The 25,017-nt window shown below is 37.7% G+C and overlaps 2 protein-coding genes and 1 long non-coding RNA gene across 10 annotated transcripts in view; 2 read left to right on the top strand and 1 right to left on the bottom strand.

Moving 5' to 3' along the window:
• Positions 1-441: 441 nt before the first annotated feature.
• LOC6539061 (putative inorganic phosphate cotransporter) lies at positions 442-8,636 on the bottom strand. 3 transcript variants are annotated; one of them, XM_039376663.2, is made up of 4 exons: positions 8,480-8,636; positions 2,178-2,254; positions 1,982-2,121; positions 442-1,919 (listed from the first exon to the last, which is right to left on the bottom strand). In XM_039376663.2, exons 2-4 carry the CDS (start codon positions 2,206-2,208, stop codon positions 612-614), a joined length of 1,479 nt encoding a protein of 492 aa, XP_039232597.1. In that variant the 5' UTR covers positions 2,209-2,254; positions 8,480-8,636; the 3' UTR covers positions 442-611. The 3 variants fall into 3 exon arrangements, with proteins under 3 accessions (XP_039232597.1, XP_002099563.1, XP_039232598.1); XM_002099527.4 differs by lacking the exon at positions 8,480-8,636 and adding an exon at positions 4,594-4,823; XM_039376664.2 differs by lacking the exon at positions 8,480-8,636 and adding an exon at positions 4,594-4,828 and having other exon boundaries at positions 1,634-1,919; positions 1,978-2,121.
• Positions 5,433-25,017, top strand: part of LOC6539060 (polypyrimidine tract-binding protein 1) — a 130,490-nt gene continuing 110,905 nt past the window's right edge. Inside the window, exons 1-4 of one of the 6 annotated variants that reach the window (XM_039376656.2) lie at positions 5,433-5,983; positions 6,447-6,581; positions 15,131-15,178; positions 18,392-18,421. In XM_039376656.2, the coding sequence (XP_039232590.1) occupies positions 15,167-15,178; positions 18,392-18,421 (42 nt within the window). In that variant the 5' untranslated portion in view covers positions 5,433-5,983; positions 6,447-6,581; positions 15,131-15,166. Of the gene's footprint in view, positions 5,984-6,446; positions 6,582-11,111; positions 11,702-15,130; positions 15,179-18,391; positions 18,422-25,017 lie in introns of those variants that run through there. The other 5 variants (XM_039376659.2, XM_039376658.2, XM_039376660.2 and 2 more) reach the window with 5 other exon arrangements.
• LOC120322016 lies at positions 18,428-24,181 on the top strand. Its single transcript, XR_005561763.1, has 2 exons — positions 18,428-23,546; positions 23,606-24,181. It is a non-coding gene; the product is annotated as an uncharacterized LOC120322016 (long non-coding RNA).

The following is a 25,017-nucleotide window of genomic DNA, read 5'->3' as shown; positions in this document are numbered from 1 at the left end:
TGAGCAGCTGTTGTTATTTATTTATGCGATTCCTGGCAGAAGTTAGGTGGTTTAATGTCTTCTTTACAAAGGACTCTGGATCTAAGTTGCCTTATGCTCAGGTGTGTTTCCAGAAAGAATGGTGGAAAAGGGTAGAAATTCTCTAAGCCGGACAGAGAAGAATTTATTCCGCTTTAGAGTCCTAGAAGGTCGTAAATTATGATTACAAATTGACAGTAAAAGTTTATGAAACAGTTCCCAAAACAATATCAAGCTGTTTATATTGTACAATAATAATTCAAAAATTCAAATTCAAAAGTCTGGGAAATATTAAACCAATTTGACCCAGCGCCATTTACAAATAAAATTTATAAAAGGTGTTTTATAATCCTTGTTGCCTTTAGTTCTTCATCCTGAATTTCGTTTCGCATAGGCAGCATATGATAAAAAAAGAAACAGTAATTTTCCGAACGTTTCTCCAGGAGTAATATATGTATTTTAGGAATGCACTTTTTTAGTTCAAAAATATATATATAATTATGAAAGCAATACCCTTGCCCTACACGATGAATCACAAGCAGTGTCTGTTTTTAAAAATTCAGAAACAAAAATCGAGAACTTGAATATATTTTTCAAGGGCTTGTACAGTTCAGTTTTAAGCCTACCACGTTGCCATCAGAATTATCAGCTGCTATCTCCAGCTTAGTGTGCTGAAAGGGCTTCTCTTCCGGCTCTAGTTCCCGCCGCGATTCCTTGGACTCGTTCCATGGTTGGGTCACGGCAGTCCCCCAGATCAAAAAAATCACATTGCCGGCAAACAGAACTCCGGCAGCCAGGCTAAAAACTACCTGCCACTGGCTCCGCTGACCGGGGTCCGTTACTAAAACGCCCACCACAAGGGGCGTCAGCAGGGCCATCAAATTGGTGAAGCTGCTCATGAGGCCGGCCAGGATGCCAGCGTGGTTTGGTGATAAATCAATCGTATTCAGTTCGCTCCCAATAGTGGCTGCACTGCTGACACCCACACTGAGGGTTACCAAAACAAGGACCAAGGTCTTCTGCCCTTCCCCCACAAAAACAAGCGAAAGCATTATGGTGGCCGGCGCCCAAAGAGCTATGCTCGTGTAGGTCTTTCTCAACGTTGTCAAGCTCATCCACTTCTTTCGCAGCAGTACATCTGCAATAATCAAGTAAACATAGCACATTACCCACATGAGCAGGAAAGGAAGAGCCGAAAAAACCGCATTGCTTTCCATATCGAGCTTCAAGACACCGCTTAAGTATGTAGGTAACTCGGTTTGCATGGTGGTCAATCCCCAGCTGTCAGCACAACGGGCGCAAAGAAGGGCGTAGACTGGAACAGATGTAAAAATGCCCTTCCAGGGAATCTCCATTTTTTTAGGCTCCTTCCTCTCTGATCGCTGGATATCCCCCACAATATAGGCCTTCTCCGCCTCCCCTATGAACCGGGCCTCACTTGCCTTATTGGCTCCCAGAAGCAGCCAAAGGCCGCACCAAATCAGGCCCAAGCCGGCTGCCGAGTAGCTGATCCCAGGCCACCCCAGCGATGAACTGGCTATCATACCGGCCCCATACATGGCTAGCACATTGCCGCAATCAAAGCCAGTATATGCAAACGCTCCCAGACGCGTTCGCTCTGCCGTGGGACACCAGTTAGCCAAGTGCTGGTGGATGCAGGGCCATGTCACCTGGCAAAGCCCTTGCAGCAGACGAATCGCACAGTACGCCTTCCAGCCGGCTACATAGACCCCGTAGGTTGTGAGAGCGCTAAGTAGGGATGATCCCAGCGTGCCCCAGAAGAGGACCGCCTTTGAGCCAAAGCGCTTGCACAGATAACCAGCTGGGAATTGGGCCAGAGCGCAGCCCCAGTAGTAGCTCGACAGGATGTACGACTTCTTCTCCTCCGACCACTTGTAGGGCTAAAATGTGGGTGGGGAAACTGGTGAGCTGGGTGCTTGGCGCTAACTTTTCGCTTACCCACGGGCGGGTCGCTATTGTTCAATGTAGTTCCGTTGGTCATCGCCACCACTGCCACGCTTACGTTTAGCTGTAAAACGGTGTTCGCCGCGAGTCCATAGAAGAGCAGACCTGCCTGCAGGTGTCGCAGCCCCAAGCGTGGCACTGTCAAATAAAATAAAATATGTAAGACTTCCGTGACACATTTTATTTAACGTTACCCTTCTTAGGAATCTCCTCCATGTCATCCATTTTCCTTTTTTAAAATACAACTGGATTTTTGGTTTATAGGCAGCCTCTGTAAGACGGTAATTAAGAATGCAATTTTAGCATACATATTTCGTTGTCTGTTTTGGTTCAATAGTATATAAAGGATATGAATTTTAACCAAAAATTAGAAGTACGAAGGCACTTTATTTGGATGTAAAAAAACATGACATTGAAAAATATTTTCACAAAAAATAACAAAAAGGATTTTTGTCGAAGAAGTACTAATTGGCTAAATTTTGGTAATAGGTTCTACTAATATACATATGTAGCTCTCAAAAGACTAATTGTGAACGCCTATTTATAATCATATTAAACCAACCTAACCTAGGAGATGTCCTTTTTTGAATCTGCCGAGTATCCCCATTTTACCAATTTAAGTTGCAATGGAGTTGCCAGCATACATATGTACATATGTATGTATGTATATATATACTGTTGCACTTCGACTGGGCAAATACATTTAGCATCCCCCTCATCTCTCGCTGGCCGGATATTGCTTCCATGAAATTCCCTTGTTTGTTATTTTAGATATTTTTCGGGTTTGTTATTTTTCAGATTTTTTTCTGTCTGCGTTCCTGTTGTTTGGCAATCTGCCTGAGCTCAAGTCTCGTTTTCAGTTAGTGTGCAAATTTCCTCAATAATACGCAACGAAAACAAATACAAACGTAAAAAAAAGGCGAAAAAGTGAATATAAATCTCGGCATTTACAATTGTATCAGCGCAGCTAACAAGATACTATTCGGTCCCACCTAGATACACTTGCACACTCTTTTCAATTGTTTCAATAGTTGGCTACGTGTGGACGACTGCCAATAGTCTGCTTTCCACCTACAATCTCTATATTCACCTCTCTCAAAATAAGAGCATTTGTATAGTTTTTACATTGGAAAAACCAGACAATTTATTTAAACAATTTTATAAAAAAAAAACAGTTTTGAATAAAAAGCCATGAAGATACCTAAGTAGCCATATATAAAATAAAATGTTTATATTGCAATTAAAATATACGGAACATTTTCTAGCATATCTTGCAATATATTTTTGGGTAAATAATACCGTTGCATATGAGTGACATTATTTCCGCGACCCCTACGACATACTTTTAAACAGAACATACGCTTAGTAAGCTCATATTTATCTTTAATTTTGTATGTTAGTATTTACATATACATATATTTTATAAGCATGAGAACTTACTTTAAATACGATGAAGCTTTATATAAAATATTAATTTTTTAGTTATTGTTATTAGATATAGCTTATAACAAGTTTCTAAACATCCCAAAAAACATATGCACAAGAATACGCCAATTTTAAATGCACTTGTTACGTCCTATGGGAAATAGTGGTTGTACATTCTATTTATACATCTTCATATGAATGTAAATATGAAGATAATATGCATGGATACGTATACATATACGTGTGTAAATTGACGGCTTCAGCAACGCCATGGACAAAATTTATAAATAATTTTGACCCGTTTATCACTTCAAGTATGTACATACATATATTTTATATTATTCATACATACATATGAATATGTTAAAGTTTGTTATCAATACCCTGGCCTAGTGATAAAATGGTTAAAAAATGTATTGTTTTATAATTTGTTGCTTCAGTGAGTATTACCTCCTTTTACTTAAAACTATAAATTATTAAATTCATTTCATAATGTAAGCCATAGTTCAGAAACAGAAAATAGTTGTTTTAAATATCTTAAAGCACGTGGTATTTTTCTAAGAAAGATAAAATGGTTAAAAGATTTTTTTTTTATATTTTCACATTTACATAAGTGAGTCGTAGGTCATTTTAGTTAAATCTATATATATTTAAATTTTTCCATTCATTCACGAACAAAAAAGACTTGCATACAAAATTTTAAGCACGTGTTCTTTTAGAGCTTTTTCTAGGAAAATGACATCGATCTTTTAGTAAGCAATGTCTTGTTTATGCGCCAGATAAGCAGAAAATGATATTCCCCCTTTGATTTGGTGCCTAACGGGTACAAACAAAAAACATTTAATTCAGCTCGTTTGGTGTCCCAGAGTGGGTACATTCATACATACATAAATATGCATTTAGACTTGATCGTGGGCTTGTGGGCCATGTTCTTTCGGGTCCATTGGCAAAAATTTAGCGAATTACTTAAAGTCTGACAGCCCTCAACCCCCTCCCCACTTCAGGTGGAATTTTCCTTTTGGGTGTCTGCTCTTACGGGTTGAATTTAATAAAATAACATTTTATGGACGGGTTTCATTCATTTAAAATCAAATGTGCAACATTTCTTTGCGGGAATACCTACGATACCCAACCACATTGTTGCACACGGTATAAATATATTGGGTATTCACTTGTAAACCGAACCTTTTTGTTGTTGTGTACTTTGGTTATTCTATTAATATCTGATTTTAATTGGGTTTTGTTTTGCTATGTTGTCCGACCCGTTTTCCGCGTGCCGCGTGCTGTTAGCTCTGTTGGTTCGATTTCTGTTTCTATTTCTATTTCGATTCCACACTACGATCGCGGCCGCTTGCTCGAACGACGCACTGCTCCCGCCGGCGTTTGTTGCTCACTGTATTCGTTCGAATGCTTTTGTAATTACTCGACGCCAACTGCCGCAGAGTGAGAGCTATCGCATGTGGAAAATCGGCTCGTTAAGCTCTTCTGCGACCAGCACCGACACTTTTTTAAATTGCCTTCTTTTGTTTTATATCCAATACATTAAAGAACTAATTTGAGTAGTACAGCATGTATTGATCACTTGAAAAGGAGTATTTGTACAATTGTAAAATCCGGAAAAGTCAGATTCGGTAAAACCAATAAAAAAAAAAACGTTTGAAAATATATACTTTAATTTTTAAGCAATAAGAATCGCTATCTAACATATTTGCTAGGGTTGGAGTCTCGACTAAAAGGCGGGTCGTATACTTTATTTGTTAGTACATTTTTGCTGCGATCAGTTAACATGTGCGGTAGAAAAAATCATTTTAGTTCCAAAGAAGTTCATTAGGTTAAATGTAGAATTCAAAATTTTAAGAGCGCCACTAACGGTTAACAGCGAGCGGGTAAGCCGTGAGTAGAGAGGATGAGAACAAAAACAGGCAGAAGACACTAACGCCTGCAATCATCGGCAGTCGTCAGAAAAGCAATCGATATATCGATCGGTCGGTCAGTTCGATCGATGTTTCCCCATCTCTAGCCACTATACGATCAAGCGGAAAGAGAGCGGCTCGAGTTAAACATTTGATCGTAGCGGTAAATTGCACTAAGAAATTGTATTCAATACATATTCTGCGGCCGACAATAAACAATAGCGCGGGTGGTCTACTCAAAGAGTTAAACGGATTAACTTAAACTGCGTTTTGCTTGCCCGAATCACCTATGAACAAAGCCGAAAGGGAGGTGCGCGAACAAAGCTCTTGCCGCCAAACGTGCAGCTGACGAATTCGGGGAAATAAACGTGCGCAATTATCGCCCGGTAATAGTCGGATTTTGCGTATTAGGTCTCTGGAAATGGAAAAGTCGCCCGTCCACCCAGTTTCAATTTGACATTCGGGTACTATTTCCTTTTGTTCCATGTTTCGCTCCCGTCCCGTTAGTTCTAGCTTTTCGTGTCTCTCCTTGTCCTTCGTCGTGAGCAACGCGTTGCCTTCGTGTTTTTGTTCCTTGTGCCGCGACAGTGCGGCGGTGCAGCTTCCTTTGGTGGTGCGATCACCTGGTCTGCGAAGAGACGGCGATTAGGGCGGTTCACCCGGTGGGTCCAGCAAAAAAACCAAACAAAATCACGCGGACTTCTTTGGTGGTTGTGTGTGTTTGTAAAAAGAGATGTGTAGTGGTTGCCAGCTTTTTTTGCCAGCAAAAAATATGTAGCTGTGCAGAATGCCGAATTGCATATTGCATATAACTCGCGACCTGCCAATATAATATCGGGCATAAATCTTATAACCATATTATTGCAATAATAGTGGTGGAAATCTGAGAATTAAAAAAAAATTCACATTATGAAGTGTTTATTTACCTAAATGTATTAATCTGTCATTATTAAAATTATTTAATTGCACTTAAATTTTTAGTATTTCCATTATTTCACTGCAATCCACTGCAATTTTTGACAAATGGAAAGAAGCATCACACTATAGTAGTGATGAGATTCCAAGTGATTTTGTTTGCTTACTTTTTAATTTAAAGTGTTTTTTAATTGGTTACGTCTTTTCCAGTGACTAAATTATTAAAGTGTGCAAATCAAACAACAAAAAAATCAAAACAAAAAAAAGATTTGTATCTTGGACTCGAAATTAAACGGATAAAATCAAAGTCAAGAAAGCAAGCTTCTACATCCTGCTCACCGATTTGTAAGTCGTACTTATTATACGTGTTTTTTTAGTTTAATCTTTAATACATTTTCCCATTACTGCTTAACACTCTGGTTTGCCTGTTTCGAAATTCGATTTATGCTCCTTTTACCTGTAGCCCACACATTTCGTCAATCCCTCTCTATCCACTAATCTCGCTGTTTTGGTCTGGCATTCATTGTTCAGGACTGCACTTTGTTGCTTTACTTTTTTTTTACTACCTTAAAGAAAATTCATTTGTTACGGTACCCTTTGGGTAATTAGTTTGCCTTCCCAGTTGCCTTAATAAAAAATAGCTGAGGGCCTGCACATACTTTAGAAAATAATAGGTTACAGTTATTATTTTGTTTGCTTTACAAGAAAGTTCATTTAAATGTGCCACAGTCTTATACAGTAATTTCGTATGAAATCATGAAATAATAATCCTGTGTTTACTCTAGTGAAAATCGATGTACATATTGTTAATTCCTCTGTACAGTGCTTCAGTCTTTACTTGTTTCGGTCTCATCACTAAGACTTATCATTTGCAACGCTTAACGTTTTTATTTGGTCAACTGTGATTACCGATCATTACTTTTTCGCACAATTTCGCTTTCTGATTGGCATGCCCAATTTTATTTTAATAAATTGTTAACCAGCAATCCTTTTAAACCCACGCCATCACTTTGCGAGCCTTCTCTGCTTCGTTGTGGTTTCTACCACGTTTTCGTGCGGGGTGACTTTTCCTTTGACGCACTGCTACACCCATTCTTTAGCTTGGAGTAATTTAAATTAATCGCTAAATGGCAGTATTGTTTTTAAAACTTTTTCTATTCTGGGATGATTTCTTGCGAAAATGTACTTGTATAATTCCAACTGTTTGTAAATAACTAAATAGGTTTAACAAGTGCACGGTTTTTCGCTATTTTTTTTACCACACACTCACTTGCACTCGCATAGCACTCTCTGCGGGTCTTGTTCATTTTGAAATCAGAGTTAAGGGAAATATACACATGGATCCAGTAACCAGTGTCGTACAACTAGCGCCGTTATTTTAGACACAAACGACTCAGTTTAAAAGTGTTCGGAGGGGGAGAGTTGGTAGCTGTGCAATGATACGGTCGGGCGTCAGGAGATGTGCAGGGTGGCTCGACGCCAAGACGAGCGTAATTTGCAAACAAAAAGCCATTAAAATATCAAATTAGCGTCTGGCTGTGGCTGCGAGTGCTGGATTTAGTAGAAGTCTCCAGTTCTCTTCGATGCCAGTTTGCCCCTGCCGCGCGCCGCTCTTCCGCCTTCCTCCTCCGGCAGCCACCTTCCCTGCTCCTACTCCCTGACATTTGTTTGTGCTCACCCATCGCATTGTGTAAAATCGAAAGTAAATGAAATGTAGCGTCCGCATGCGCTGCGTTCAGTCACCAATTTGTTGAACAACAATTTGTCAGTCCAGTACTCATTGTCACCCGCCACCCGCCTGCCACCTACTTCTCTCCGTAAATTTTGTTAGATCACTTAGAGAAATAAATGATCACAAAAACATTGTTGTTAATTCTGTACTGATTAAGGAGTGAATGAACTGTGTATCTGATGGTATATTAAATCAGGTTTATCATCATTATAGCTGAAAAAACAGTAAAATCCAGCATAGGTGGGCTCACAAAACAAAGATTTAAAAACTCAAAAAAAAAAAAATATTTTTTTAAGTATATAGTTATCAGGCAGTATATTTTAGTTTCTAGTTTCGCTTATCAGTCATTAACAGAAATGAGTTCTTGCCCGCCACAAAAGTCTTATTTGTTTCTTTTGGATAACCAAATTTACACGCCACATTAAAATCCATTTGTTTCACTGCCAAGGGTGAATGCAAGCCAAAAAATCTATTAAAACAAAACAGAAGCAAAAGCTGAAACACGTTTTACCTGTACTGCAATTCAAACTGAGTCACTGGGTTGAAAGAACTTCGGTGGGGATGAAGCAGGCACAAAATGGTTACAAAAGCTAAAGCAGCAGCAATCAAATCATCAAGGGAAAATTTATGACGGTCACTCAGACCCCTTGCAAACTGCGCCGAGAATAAAGCCGTACTGGAAGCTATCTCGATCAATGGATCGGATCGTTCTGGCAGACAAAGACAGAAACTCCACGCTCCAAGTTTGGACAATCTGCCGTCTCCCTTTGTCCCAAGCAATACATTCTGGGGCCACGCTTGCGCGTTTTGCCCTGGGTTTCGATTCGTTTTCGGTCTTGGGCTTGTGTTGTTATACGCGTACCCTTCCCTACTCGTATTTTTGCCCAAACGCGTTTCATAAATTATCAAGTTGAATGCCCAGTTTCGAAATTTCAGCGGGCCTGACCTTGAGCACAAATTTTCGGAGCTTCGGGTCCCGCTCTCTTGCTTTTAAGTGTTTGCGATTGTATCTGTATACATGTGGTTTTGCTACCCTCTTTTCACATCGGGTATACCAAACTGGTGACACATCTGCTTAATATAGCCATTTTCAAGCTAGGACTTAATTTTCATCTTAAAACTAAAACGACATAACCCTCTACCCTAGGAATGTAGGTAATTTAGTTAAGTAATTTAGTTTGTAAGACCATGTGAGTCCATGGGATATCTAATAGTCGGTCTAATCAAGAGTATTTTTTGCCTCCTTTTCGAGTTCTTAAAGCAAACATCGTTGGTAGTTATTCCATGTGGGTTTTACTCCAATCTGTGCTTTCATGTGCTGCGATGACTACTGTTCTCCCCATACTTGGGGATCTCTGTGTTCCACTCTGTTGATTATTGCCAATGGCTGCTATACAAATTTACTAACGCACATGCGTAACCCAAAAGAGAGCGAAGTTGCTCTGCTTCAAATGATTAATGATGCTCATTTTTTCCAGCTTGGCTCTCTGACAAACGCGAAGAAAACGTGCGTATGTCAAGTAACTTAAACCGGTTTGAGCCCTTGACTTTTCAATTCAAATAGTTAGGTAAACTCACACTAGTGAGAAGGCCAAGTTAATTAGGATTGATGAAATGGGTCTCACCATTAAAAGTCGGTAATATCAAAAATATATTTAGGTGAATACAAATATGAGATTTAATTATGTCTGGGAAACAATTTTCATTGATTTTCCAGACGAAACTCGTAAAACATGAAAGACCATTCAACGCACACGTTTAGAATTTAAATGAAAAAATAATAAATCTTCGGATCCGAAACATCATCCTCATTTTCGCGTATTATATTGGACGGGACCCAAACACAAATGTTTATTGATATTTAGTGTGATGGATTAGTTTATTTGGCTTAGTTCTCGACCCCATTTGAGGGGCAGGATAAGTGGTAATGCGTCCATTCGTTAAGGTGTTGATGTGCATGCAAATGAACATAGCCCGTGAGTATCGGTGATTCGGTCTGTCATATTACGGAGCATATGTGGCATGTGTGCGGCACGCATCATTGAGAAGATTTGCCGCATAATAGACCGCTCAAATGACCCACAAACCGGCGAACACATCAATTTGGTCCGGTGCTCATTCACACTGTATAATCGCAGGGAAAGACCCAGGAGAAAAATTTTTGGATATTACACTACAAAAATAAATTGGTTTCATTACAATGGGTATTACAATCTTGTAACCACTTAAGGGTTCCTATATTTTTAAGTGTAGAACGTTATTTTTTATCGGACTGCACGTATGTGTCAAATATGTACAAGATAGACACGTTAAATACCGCACACGATTTCTGGATGGATAAGTGAGATAGTGTGTGACTGTCTGCGAGTGTTCGCGTTTGATTGATAAGAAATTAGGTTAGCTTTATTATTTGCCGGATTTTAAATTGACTATTATTATAAAAAACATTTTATCCAAATGGTCTAGAATTTTTTGACCAGCTTGAGTTCGACAAAAATTAAAGCTTACAGTAAACGGTTGTCAACAAAATTCAAATTCCTTAAACATATACATATCTAAATTTCTTTGGGCTTGCAGTTTTTTGGTTAGGTTATTTATTTATTGGCTCACCCTCAATATATATGTACATATGTATATTTCTGTTTGTCCCTAAAAACAGTTTTATAGCCCAAATTTCCAATTTCATCCCATGCACAATCTCTGGATCCATTTTCGTTTTTGGCTGTCTGTTGTTTTCTTCGCCTGTTCGTTCTGTACTATCGTGGGTGTGAGCTATTTTAAAATGTTTTCTAAACATTAAAACAAAAAGTTGGCATTTTCATAATAAAGAAATATTCTATGGATATACTTACGCTGTACCATAGATAATCGTTTTTTTACAATCAATGTTAAGTTAAGTTCATCTTTGCATTAAAAAGCAAATCAATCCTATTTTCACCTTAACCTCCCTATATCTGTGCCTCTTCTCTGCATATATCCACCTATATTTTCTTTCTTCGTGCAAGCTTACCCAAGATCATGCCTTGCATTATGAATGTATATGTGTACAAATGAAACACCGCTCCAGAACTTCGAATATATATTTATATACATAAATTTGTGTCTCATATGGGAATTGTTCTGTTTTCTTTCGATTCTTACAGGCGCTTGTACGTTCCCCTCTCTACTAGTTCAGCTACTGCTACTAGCACCATCAAACCAACGCCACCAACCAACAGCACCATCTTCGCGAACGCGTGCCGTGTACAGTGTTAAAGTGTTTAGACTTAGTCAAGTCACCCACAGCAAAACCAACAAAGCGCATAGAATGTATTGTTTAATAAATTCGTATGCATATATGTTTTAAAAGTGATCAAAGAGATATCAAATATTTTTGTTGACATCCAATGAGATAAGATTTAATCCCTGAGCCTTAGGTGAATGTCAAATGCAAATTTATTAGAGTGCTCTGACCAAGAAAATTAATTTCTATGGATATCCTTCCATTCGTCACCCAGTTGCCCGAATTCAAGTGATTTTGTCTTCCCATAAATTATCAGCGACAGACCTCTTATAAAAATAACCATATCGGATATAGTATACTTATTTTTAGTAGTTTTATATTCCATCTTGTTGGTTGCCTTTTTCGGTTCTCATTCTCTTATGGCTCTAGTTCCGCGCTATAATCATTTTAAATAAACAGAAGGTGCCATTGCTGAAAACGACTCCACATGTGTGGGTTCCTTTAAAGTGGGTGAGTAAATCAGCTGCAAGTCTTATCACATAAATCTATATATACACATATATCTATGATTTTTCTTTTATTTCAAGTCTTACTCTAATATCTGCAGTTGGCGCTTAAATCCATTCATAAATTTAGACGTTGACAGTGGGGTGGCTTCTTGAGCTTTTTCGACTGTGTGACACGTATTAAAGAAATTATGCGTACTTCATAAAGTACGTTTCGTTTTGGATGTGTTTCAGGCATTTGCATTTGAAAATAAAAAAGTTCTGCCAGAAAATTAATTTCTATACAAATCCTTTAAATTTTTAATTCACCAATAACTGAAATTTCTTTTTGGTGGTTTCGCAAGGCTTATATTTATTAGACTCTCAAACTTCGTAGCAGGTAATAGTTTTTCTGTTCATGTTTCATTTTAGCTTTACATATTTATGAGCTTTTAATTCTTGTTTGCAATCATGATCAAATGCAAAATAGTATGTAATGAAACAGCTGGTAGCCCAGCTAAGTGTCAAGCTTTGGATAAAAATGTTTTCACAGCCAAAAAATGACAGATCATCCGATTTAGCTCTATTATTTTTTTTTAAGCGACTCCCACGAGTTTTCCATTTCAGTTGTCTGGATGAGAATAAACTGTTTCAAGCTCTCCAAGCTGTCATTAAGAGCTGAAGCGCAACTACAAAATGCGACATTAGTGGGCGGATGGCAACAGAGGGTATTTATGCCTAGGAGCTGGAGAGGAGGAATACCATTTACATGGCCTCAGCACTTTTAAGTGCATTTAGACATTAGCCGAGCAAGACAAAAATCTGAGAGTTGCCGAGGGGCTGTTTGCCGCTGCTTGTTTGCTCGGTCTTTCACAGTCAGGCCATTTGCCTTAGAATTTATTTCAATTGCTCTTAAACGAAATAAACTGTTCCGATGCGATGTTCACAGTGGGTTAATATACGATGACGACGGCATCATCACCTAGAGCGCGTCATTTGAAATTGAGCCCTCACAGTGCGACCCCAATGGACAAATGAGACAATAAACTGAAAAGGAGAATTTATAATATTTAGTATTCTCTGGGCTTCGGAACGTAATGTGATATTATATGTATAATAACTAATAATGTATAATAAATGTACACAGTATTGATAAATAAGCTTAATATGATTTACTTCCATAATTAAATCTCAATAATTCCTTCCTAACAATTATTACATTGTTAATTCAAGTACCACTAACTTTAATGATTCTGTTCAGGAGACGATAACGAAAAACCGTATCCGATTTATTTTGGAATCTTATCAGCATTAAAATTACAAACTTTAGTTCAACAAACTAGCTGAGCAGCAGGGGCCGTGAAAATAAGCCACACCTGTTGCTGCTTCCTTTTTCGCTTGTAAAGAAATCATTAAATTTCACTTAAGTTGTTCAAGGAGCCTTAGACAGCGCTAGACACAGACACAGACACCGACAAAAACAAATTCGTGCTTTGGGGGTGGCAAGAAGTTTCCAGCGCGCCGACAACCAATCCCAGCCAGCAGTAGCAAGTGCCAAGAAGTTCAGTTTTTGCTTTTTGTTTTCCATCTGGACATTTTCTGTCGGAGGCGCGTGCGACTTGCATTTGCCAGCACTGCACTTTTCTTTCACTTTGCTGCATTGCACCCGTCTTCCCAGTGCGTGCAAGTTGTTGCACTTTGCGCTTTCGACCCACATTTGTCTTTGGTTGGGATTTTCGCCCAGGATTCCTCTTGCCGTTTTATGCTCGGTGTTTGTTTCTCCGCCTTTCTTTTCCTCGGGTTCTTCCTGCGTTAAGTATTTCCTTGTACAATTTTTCTTGCTCTTACTCCGTCTTGTAGAATTTGTCTTTCATGCATTGCATTCCGTTTTTGCACAGTAGCTGAAATTTTTGCCAAAGTTTCAGCTTTTGCTGTTACAGTTGATGTTGTTTCGATCCCTTATATCAATTTCCAAGGTAACATCTTAGTTAGCGTAACGAAGATTAAGCTGGTGGCGTTGCATTGTTCACTGGTTTTCGGTGCAATGTGTGACTTTTGTGGACAAAGAATATACATTCTTTTAAAAAAGAATTTCTTCTGACGTAATTGTATAAAATTCATTGGATCCTGCATTACTTGATTTGTTCTTTGAAGTATTTATTTCTATTTACGATTTATGCTTGTGCGATATTTAATATTTTATTATATTTTTACAAAGGTAAATTGATTTTTGCTTTGCATTCGCTGGCATATTTGTTTTTAGTTTCTAGGTTATATTTGCTAAAGTATTTATTTGTGATTTCAATTAAATTTCTTTTTCAAATAAATAACATTTCTCGCTCGGCATTTGCTTGTTTGAGTATTTTATAGACAGGCTATATAATTTCTTGGTCTGCTGACCAGATTTCAATTTGACTTATAGCCGGTTGTCGTTTTGCCCGATGGAAACCATTCGTAGTTGTTGCTATTGTCATCGCTCCCAAAGCACGCGTATCTTAGGTATTGCCGAGCATGCGACACTGCTACAGCTAACACATGTTTGGCTAAATAATTGGGATTTCTGCCATTGTGAGCCCCAAGTATTTGGGATTTTTTCTATCTCGATGTCATCCGAAATCGGGCATGTTGCCAAACAGCGACAATTTATCCTTTCATCCATTTGGTCGTACTATTAAAGTTGTTCTTTTCCTTAGTCATGAATATTAAATGTGCAAAACTTATTCTAAGTAGGCAATAATATTTGCACGAGTACGGGCCAATTGAAGGTGGGCGTGTAGTTATGTAGATAAGTGGATAAATAAATTAAAAATGATACATTTTATATCAATTTCTTTAATTATAACTTTATTTTATTTATTTCCTATCTTTTGATGAACTTATAACTAAATTAAATTAATAATAAAATGAGCTTACGGATAGCGCTTAGCTTTGGATTATAACGACTTTAAGCTTGCACACTTTATAGTTACTGTAGTTAAGCTCTAGTAATAGGCGTTAATTAAATTAATCTATCTCGCTTGCGCAAAAACGCAATGGTTATAATGACCTCAACATTACTTACTTAATTATAATAACATTTTAAATATAAAAAAAAATGGTACATTGGTTAATGCATATGTGTGTATGTATGTAGTATGGGTTCTCTGTGTTAGATGTTATAACATTAATTACTGTTTGTGCTCGCTTAAAAGAGAAATCTTCCAGTGCTCGTATAAATAAACACGACTCGAAAACGACAACCGAAAATAAACAGAAGTATAAAAATAGGGTCAGCAGTTTACGAATTGTTTGCCAATTGCTGCTGGCAACGGAAGTTTGCATGATCTCTATCTTTAGCCTTATTGTACTTCCCCTTTATTTAAATAATAGAACAAATAATATTGATACAAGATTATCTTTGTATTTACCACTGAACCAAACAAAAAACGTTATTTTGCCCATCTTTTCGTTTTAGGTAAGTTAATTGTGGTTGGTATAAACAGTTGTGAGCATGAGAAAATTTGTAAGTGAACACCACTCTTTTATTTTAAACTTAGAAACTAATATTGTAAGTACTTTTAAGACAAATTCTTCTCTAGTGTCAACAGTAAAAATGCAAAAGTATTTGAAAACATTTGTTGTTTTGAAAAAGCATCAAATAAATGTTATTATTTTGTCTGTCTGTCAGACCGTTTGGTCAGAAATATTCCTTAAATATTTATCATTGCAAGACCAAAGAAAAGCCTCGTCAGTGCGCTGCCAGTTATTCGTATATGTGTATACATATATATATTTTTATTTATTTCAATTTGATTTCCTTGTACAATAGTTCATTTGTTGCCGTTGCAATTGAATTTCAAATATTTGCACTACAATTTCTCAGCGTGCCATATATAAATATATGCACTCTCAATTGTGTTGTATTAGCAGTCTATATATTTTAAATTCCCACATATTATGTATATACTCGTGTGTTTAGTCAGTATTTTAGGTAAAGCCCAATCGTAATTAGGGTATACTTGTTTTTTTTATATATGCATTTAAAGACAAATGCGTTTGTTAAGAATATCTTCACGATCCCCTTTCTAAACTGCCATCACATAAATAGTCTTTCCACAAAAATTGACATTTCTGGCATTTGTTTGTCCTAAATCCATTTTATGAAATAAAACATTGATCAGTATCACCAATCTCGATTTCTAAAGGGTTCATAATTATTCAATTAAATTAGGAATTTTCAATCCACTAGCACTTGTGGCTTATAAAAAATGAATTAAGCATTTGTGGGAAATAGTATACTTAAGATTTATATTAAGTATTGTTTTCTTTAGCCGCTTAGCGTGGGTTGACTTTTGGACGGGTCGTTTGGTTGGAGCGTGGCCAAGTTATGCACTTGACGCCAAACTAAAAATAGATCACGACACAAAAATTTTAACAATAAAAATGTATACTTATATATCAAAGAGTGTGAATGTGTGGTTAATATAAATGTCCAATAAACCTAAAGACATTTTTCACACAGCCGATACAAAGACAAGTTAATGTGCGATTCAGATATTGATGTATTAAATAGATTAGAAAAACCTATCGAACACTTTTACGACTTATGAGTTTAATTAGGGCAATATTTTTACTTATTGCGATATAAGGATAGATGCTGTATAAATGTGCAGCTTTCAGCAGACAAAAGTCTTACCAGAATCTTCAACTCCGTCTTAGTGCATCAGCTTAATGATGGGTTCGACTGCCTTTTAGCTAATGAACTTTTGGAGGCAGCAGCAGCATAATGAGCTATTATAATGGCTCAGCTGCACAAGCTCAGTGTGAGAGCTCCTTGAGGCCATGGAATATGGAATTAAGCAATGTCCATTTAGCATTTGAAAGGCACACGTTTGACCCACTCTGCGCGTGCTGTTGGTAGTGCGGGCTTAGCTTGTGTGCGAGTTGTGGCTCGGCTTTCAACAATATTCTTCCTCATAGGTTTCACACGTGCGCCAATTTATATGCAAGTCCTAGCTCCTTCGTCTCCGTGGCACATTTAGCTTCTTTTGCCTGCAGCACGTTGCTAAACGATTCCGTTCTGGAGTGCAATGAGGTTGCCTTCGCTGTCAGAGCCACTGTTAACCTGTTTAAATTGCCAGCGTCTTCAAAGATCAGAGAGCTTTGGATCGTCGTTATTGCGTAAGCGTAGACGAATTAACCGACCGGTTGAGCTACACACGGTGTTTAAGATAGAGCAGCAAAGGATATATGTCGCGTTGCAAAATTAGTGAATAAGCTATTTATATAGTAAGAGAAAATACTTCTTTCGAAGTGAAGTGCGGAAAATAAAATTTTAAAGATCTGCTGTTCCAACTGTGGCAATTGGTATCCGCGTTCAGAGAATACGAAAACCGGGAAACAAGGTTTTTTTTGTGTCTTTGCAAGGGTGGCGAATCACGTGTAAATATTTTTGCACAACTGCTGATGAACGTAATGTATTTAGTTGTACGTGCCGCTACTGGCAAAAGAGCGCTTGGCAATCGCAATTTGAAGTTATAATTTATTTAAGCATCCATTAAGGTGCACATATTGATGATCCCAGAGTGTTCATGGTCGGGCGCTACTTGGGTAACAGAGTGCAATTGCTACCTCGACAACTCCCGGGCAATTACTTTTGAGTTATTTGGCTTAATAGAAATTCAGCAAGCGTGCCTTGTTTGTCTTGTTCCAGCCATTACCTCGACTTCTTGACCTCCATCCACCGCTCTTTGTCCCCTTTCTTCAATCCCAAGACTCACTTTGATTTTCATAAGTAAATGTCGGACGTCCTTTTTTGCCTAGCCAATCTAACTTGTCTCCAGAGCAAACTTTAGCGTTGGTGGAGGGGGAGTCGAAAAGCGCTGAGCGCTTTGAGAATCGATTATGAATTATTTGAGCTCTGCGAAATGACTTATGAGACACATAGGAGTCCAATGGGCCTACAGTGGCTACCACACACAGCTGGGCAAGCTATCATTCTTATATGTTGGGGGCGAAGCCTGGGAATAAGTGGGGGTTGCGTGATAAATTCCCTGCTTTGTCCTGCGTTCTGACCAAAGGGATACTCCGCTTTTGTTAACATTTTGACACTAATAAATTTAACAAAGAACAAGAAAGGAGGCTGGCTTTGGCAAGCCGAAGCTAATATACCCTTGCAGTAATTATATATATAAAAAACGTGTATTTCGAATGAGAGCAAAGCTACGGTTTCATTTTTATTACTATCAACTTATTTTCCGACCATTCAAATGACAATTATATGATACACTCGTCCGACTTTAAGCAATTTAAACCAAAAATCATATATTGTAAATAACGCCTACTATATTATATAGTGGTCCGATCGAGTTTTGACTTACATATATGTATACGACCTGAAAAAAAAGACTTGTGAAAATTGCATGCAAGACTGAGTAACTAGATGCATAGAAAAGGAAAGATAAGCGCACGGATAAACGAATAGTTAGACACTAGGACAGAAGGACATGCAATTTATGTTACACACCCGTTTGAAATCAATATACCCTCTGACAGTGTATAAACAGAGCCACATATAACAAAAAACTTACATTAATTTTCACACATTCTTGTCAGTGATTTATGCCCTCGTTTTGATAAATTTTCCATTTGGAATTTAATTCAATGCCGATATAATACTCAAATCATATTTACTTACAATGAAATTTAACTTTTCGTTTCTCTCTTCTGCTTTTAGGTAAGTTTGCACTACGAGGAAAAAGAAAACGTAAGTCGGAAATATTTTGGCCATTAAATTATTTATTAATTATCCCGGGGGGACGGCAACTAGCAGAACGTGGCCAACTTCCTGCTTATTTCCGTATACCTTTTAAGTAATTAATAATGCGCAACATAATCGATTTTCATACAAATTAAGATTTATTTGGCCGTCAACAAAAAACACCAACAAGAGCAACCGAAAACGGCTAATTTATTTTCCCCAGTTGCGCATTTTTATATTGCAATAATCATTCCCCCATTTAGAATGGATCACACTCGCACCCTGTATAAAACTCCTATAAATTAGTTAAACAAGCCGAAGATAGAAGGAAAACCACAACCCTAACTGCTTATATTTGAACAGTTGATTAATCGACAAACGCATAATGTTTTGCTAATGTCTTTCCTGACTCCATTGGCGTATGTGTGGAAATGGGGCTTTTGTTTCTCTTGGTGTTTGTAACCAATGCCCAATTAAGTCATTGCTCAAAGTGTCATCAATAGGCCCCGTAATTGGAAATTAATTGCCAGCAAATTTGGCATAAGTTGGGCAGATGGCATTTGTTACAATGGGATAAACGGACCATAGAGTGTCTCTTTTGGTTTATTGGGTATCTCCTTCCTAGTCCCTATTTATTTTGTTAAGCACTGCAAGTATGAACAAAACTCGTTTGTTTACCTAACTTCAATGTAAACTTGTTTGTAAAAAATTAAAGGACGGTGCAGACATCCTTTTTCGTGGCTATTATATGTTTTTTATATGTAGTTAAACTAAAATAATTAATACAAGACTCAAAAAATTTAAAAAAAAATTTTAAAAATCGGTCAAACACAACGAGTGTGTTATATGATGCTGATCAAGGATTCAGAATCTTTCATCTTTCATTAAGTAGCAACATGCAAGCGTCTGGAGGGTTTGAATTTCTAGTGTGTGTTTTAATAAATCAGTGAACTTTTGAGCAGTTCAAATCGATATGACCAACAAATTTTGATAATTCTGATTGTCGTCAAAATCCACAAATATTATTTTTATTAATTTTGGAAAACTTCTCGCTCAGCCCTCGCAATAATAGATATTTTCTTCAAGCTCCCCCGGCAATCCCATTTTCATTTGCAATGGCTGGTGTGTGCCCCACCGGTTCACTTCCCATCACGTTTATTTTCCACTTGCTCTTATTTTTTCTGTCTTTTACTCAATTATGAAAAGAAATTATTAAGTGCGGGCCTCGCTAAATTAGCGCGCAATTGACTGTGGCCAGGGGATTTTGTCTTGGGTCGAGGAAGTGGGGGAGGACAAGACACATCCACCTTTTCCTAACTAAGACGAGTGTGCAATGTCTTCGGATTTCTCGAGTATGAACGCCAGACTGCGGCTCTTGCCTGTTGCTTCAAAATGTTCGCCACATTTCTAAGGAGACGCCCCACGTACGAACTATAGTGGGGAAAATTATAAATGGCGCATATTTTGTGCATTTCATTTGCCAGCCAGAATGTAGCATCTTCCTAATACGTTGGCTTACAGCTCTACATTGTCCCATGGAAGAATGTGTATGTACTGGCTGACTGACGTTTGATGGTGACAATTCAGAAGGAAGGCGGGGGGAGTCGAAGGCCTGACAGAACTCCCAGGCACTTTTATTCAACAGGTGGCATTGGTCAGAGCTATTTTGTTGGTAATACAGGGAATGATTGCCGAGAATTTCTATGCATGTTGCTTGGAGGTATGCCAAATGCTGTGGGTGCTTGTCTCGGTGGCACGGAAGCAACGTCATCACTTTGGATTATCAGAGCGAGCCAAGATGGATGTTTAATTGACCGCAAATAGAAACTGTAAATTATGCCAACAAAAGATTTTACTCCCCAAACTGGTATCGTTGCTAATAGGAAAATTGCGCTAACGATGTTCGAGATCCAGCAGAAGCGAATGATATATGCCATGTCAGCTTTTATTCTGTGAATTAGATTAATCACAGAATAAGAATTGCAATTGACAATACCACTAAACAGTCCCCCGACTATCAGATACCCGTTACATAGCTGGTGGGTATACGAAAGGGTTTCAAATTTATTTGAAATAGTAAATTCAAGAAGAAATATCATATTTGAGCACGTTAGGGTGTGGCTAAAATTTTTTTTTGTCATATTGTCACTTACAAAACATATTTATATAAAGAAAATTAAAACCTATTATAAGTATCAGCTATTTTCTAATTGAAGTGATCCAAGTACTAGAATAATTAATTATTCGAGAGATAATATGTTTTTGATCTACAAATCCGGTAGTTTTTCAGAGCCTAAATAAAAAAGTTTCACCATAACTCAAAAGAACGCTGCATACATTTTTCACTTTCAGCGCAGAAAATATAAACAAATGCCAGACTGCATCCTGTATCACTATCGCTTAGGATTGAGCTTCGCAAAAGAAAAGTCTGACAAAGCATTCTAGATCATCAGATAGAAAAAACATTATGCATAAAGGAACCTCTGAAGCTAAATATTTATGTATGAGTTGGAAAATAATGTAAGCAAAAAAAACCTTTGTTCATTTTCGATTACTTGGAAAACGACTAAAATAACTAGCGTGTGCTCTTATTGTTCGGATTTAAATGTATTGTATACTTTAGAGTCAAATGGAATAAAGTTTTACATATCAAAGCTTTAAATTATGTATTTGCTGAACATAATGATGCTTGCGATCATATTTTCTCTAAAGTAGTGGTCTTATATTTCGATTCTTACTTCTCCGGTTGTGCTTAGTATGCGAATCAGCAGACAAACACATTTGGAGTCAAAATGCATTAAGAATATTTGCTCCATTCCACGATAATAGGCCCTTGAATTTTTATTTTACTGTGAGATCTACTTTTGTGTATGAAAGTTTCTCGTGGAAAACAACCTAGAAAAGCAGTCAGTCAAGCACATCAAATTCAAAAGCAGTCTTGTAATCAACTAAGTGACACGGATACGCACTAAGTGCCTTTAATTGCTGTCTATCACTGGCTTTTGACTCACTGGATCAGCGATCTCTACTTAAGACCGTAAGGGTACAGACCCCTTTCTGATGGTTTTTCAATAACTACTTCCGCTGCAATTCATATGACAAATTTAGGTGGACAGGATGGTGGATGGCGTGTTAATTACGCTCTGCGTCATATGCAGGCGGACAGCCCGCTGACAGGACAATTTTAGAGCTTTCATCTGGGCACAGTTCGGCCCGCTTCGTTTCTGTAAATCTCTATCAAAATCCCATAGCAACTTTTCCGCACGGCTACGCGTTTTTCCCCGCCGTGTGTGTGTAGGAGCTTTTCACATTGTTTGGCGTTTTATGAGCATGAAATTAAATTAATTAAAACTACACGTCGTCTCACTGTTTTCCGCACCCAGCAACACACGCTCTTCTCATAAAAAGGAGAAAATCTGTCAGAACTGTGTCAAACTTGGGCGAATACACACTTTCAAGCTGCAGAAAGGTTGGCTTTAATAGTTCTTCTGATATATCCCTATTCTGCGGGTTTGGATGGATTTGATGGCCACTCCACGACTCCCAGCAGCAGCCTTGACGTAACCTTTATAACCCATCATCTGAGTGATATTCAGGTTACTATATGACGGCTTACCCAATTTAGAGTATATGAAAAAATGTTCAAAGTTCCTTAAATTATAGATTTTTTTCTCGCATATTTCAGTGTAATTTTGGTCCGATTCAACTCATATTTTCTATTCAGCCGGACAAGTGAAAACTTTGTGAACTGCAAATGAACCGGATTAAGTTTTAGCTCTACAGAAACGAAAAGGTTAAAAGATATAAACGCAAAGCCAGCCAACTAATTGCTGATATCTGTGCTTCGTGCTAGTGTGGGTGCAAGGACCAAGCTGGCTGGCATTCACACATACATATACTACTTTTGTGCATATATGCGGTTGTCAAAGGTGCAGCTCCTAAAACTCAGGCCATTCAACACGTCACCAACGGCTTAACTTGTTGCACCAAAAGCCATGGCGTTGGGCTGAAACCTGAACTGTCCATTAGGTGACCTGGCGGATTATACCTTCCAGGGCCTTTAAAAGGTTTCTGGCAAAAGGGCCGAATCATAAATAATGTAGAATGTGTAAATGCAGAACGTTAAACACGTTTTCTGTCAATTTAATTTGTAATTAGTCACGGCGGTCGTTAAAGGCTCCTCCTGAGAGACCAGAGAGGCCAGTTTGCTGACTGCTTCTTGACTTTAATTGAAATTGGCAGCTGCTAACCCGCAACCCGAAAGCCACCTACTTGCACGTGATTTCGTTGCTAATTATTGTGTGAGGTATCGGGGAGCACGACCGAAGTGTCATCATCCATCTCCTCCAGACACGGCGCTCTGGTGCTGGCCAGTCTACGTGCCGCAAAATTCACTTAGAGCTGTCTCCCTGCATTCAGTCGCTTCTATTAATAGTCGCATGCTAATCAGGCATTAACAATGGTTCCGTTTCTTTAATTTGCATTGGTAGTGTTTTGTATCGGTTAGGTGACAAAGTATTTTGTCTTTTTTCGCAAATAACATCCGTGCCTTTATATATTTACTACCACAGCACTAAAAAAAAGGCTTGCATATACCTTCTAATATTTTGGTATAGTTTAACTCTTTTTTTTACGGATTTGAACGGATTCTCTTTTTGGAATATGAGCAATGTATGAGTAACACAGAAACTTCCCGACTTGTATGTATGCATGTACATATATATGTATGTATTGAAAAGCATATCAAAATCTTCATGAATATGTGCGCCAGACAATTTTTAACGTCAAGATCCGCTCCGCGTTTGTTGCTGATCAATAATATTAAACACATAATGATATCAATTTACATACACACTTTATTTACTCAATAAGATTCATTCGGTAGCAATCTAATTTGTTTACTATAAAGACGAAATAAAAATGGCTCATAAAAAATTCGTAAAAAGAATCTCGACAAGTTGCCTTTCATTTTGCCGCCGGCTGACATTAGATATTTAGATTAAACGCAACTAAAATTCTCTGGAAAATAAATGGACCTAGCAAACACACGCCATAATAGTGCGTTAGGCAATAACTATACATACATGCATACATATTTGTGTTTGGTGCTCTCTTGCCGGCCGGCAGCCGCGTAAGTTGCTCGACAAGATTTTCCACTTCCAACTTAGTAATGAGCTCATCACCTGTAAGCGCTCGATCAGCTGGGCCGTAATAACAAGTCTTCCCGGAATCTCTGCTACTGCGGGTTCGGAGGAGCGGCAGATAGGTCTCATTTTGAAGTCATTAATTTGACGATGCTAAATGAGAATTTATGTGTCTACTGCAGCGGCTCAGGCCGGCAATTTCTCATGCACAAACATTTCTCAATGCTTGACAGAAAGACCAAAAAGAGTCACTTCGGGTCCCGAAACTTGTTCACGCTGTCCAGATGTCATTAACACTCGGTGCTCGGCATGACCAAAAATGAACAAAAAAATAAACCACCAACAAACAACAAATATACTTAACATGACAACTAAAAACGGAGGCGGCAGAGCTCTTATTAATAGCCAATTTTGTAGATGTGTACGTAAAAGGATCTAAAGAACCCAAAGTCGTCAATCTCATAAACATTAGCCTTTTCTGTGCTTTGATTTTTAATTTATCTTGATTTTGGTCAAAACAATGTAAGTTAAAAATCAGACAACTATATAAAGTATGGGAACAGAACAAAAATTTTTTGAACACATTAGAAAAGAAATTATATCATCATTTTGTCGTTTTTAATAGTGTTCTTATTGTGTATTCACCAGCATATTTGTATGTAGTTACGTATGTACATATAATTATTTTAATTTATTTTTTAAAATCAGACAACTATGTAAAGTATGGGAACAGAACAAAAATTTGATGAACACATTAGAAAAGAAATTATATCATCATTTTGTCGTTTTTAATAGTGTTCTTATTGTGTATTCACCAGCATATCTGTATGTAGTTACGTATGTACATATAATTATTTTAAGGGTATATAAGCTTCAACTTTCCAGAGCTGTCATTCTCTCTTGTTATTAATATATGTAACAATGCTGGGTGTAAACCTATATGGCTCTATTGGCCTTTTAAACTATTCTCGATGTTTTTAATTAATTTTGTTTACATTTTTTAAATGTATATTGGCTTAACAGCTGCTGCGAAGTTCGAACCCGATTCAATAGTATGTGCAGGATGAGCATACTAATTTCATTAAAATGCTTTGTTCGTCTCAAATTTTGGCACACGATTCTACAGACAAACTCAGCTTGGAGGGCTCTTTCTTGTTTTGTTTTCGTTTGGTTTTTGTTTTCTCTGCTAGATATTGTTTGCGTTTGTTTTTCTGACTAATAAATTGCAAAGTAAGTGGATGAAAAATGAGTGCAAAACCAATGACTGAGTTTACTGAAAAGGCACGAATCTGAAAATTTCAAGATTTTTTATGGTGATATATTCGAAAAATTTATAAAGCATAATTTATAAATTTTTCATCTCTTTTCCAAAGTAGAGTAAAAGAAAGAAACAATGTGGTAAGACGAACTTAAGCTTCCCTTAGAAGCGGTGGAAGCTGTTGCCCCAATATCGTCGGG

This window comes from Drosophila yakuba, chromosome 3R (genome assembly GCF_016746365.2).
Source record: "Drosophila yakuba strain Tai18E2 chromosome 3R, Prin_Dyak_Tai18E2_2.1, whole genome shotgun sequence".
Taxonomy (NCBI): domain Eukaryota; kingdom Metazoa; phylum Arthropoda; class Insecta; order Diptera; family Drosophilidae; genus Drosophila; species Drosophila yakuba.
The sequence above is the reverse complement of the archived record's forward strand: the minus strand, read 5'-3'. Positions and strand labels throughout refer to the sequence as shown.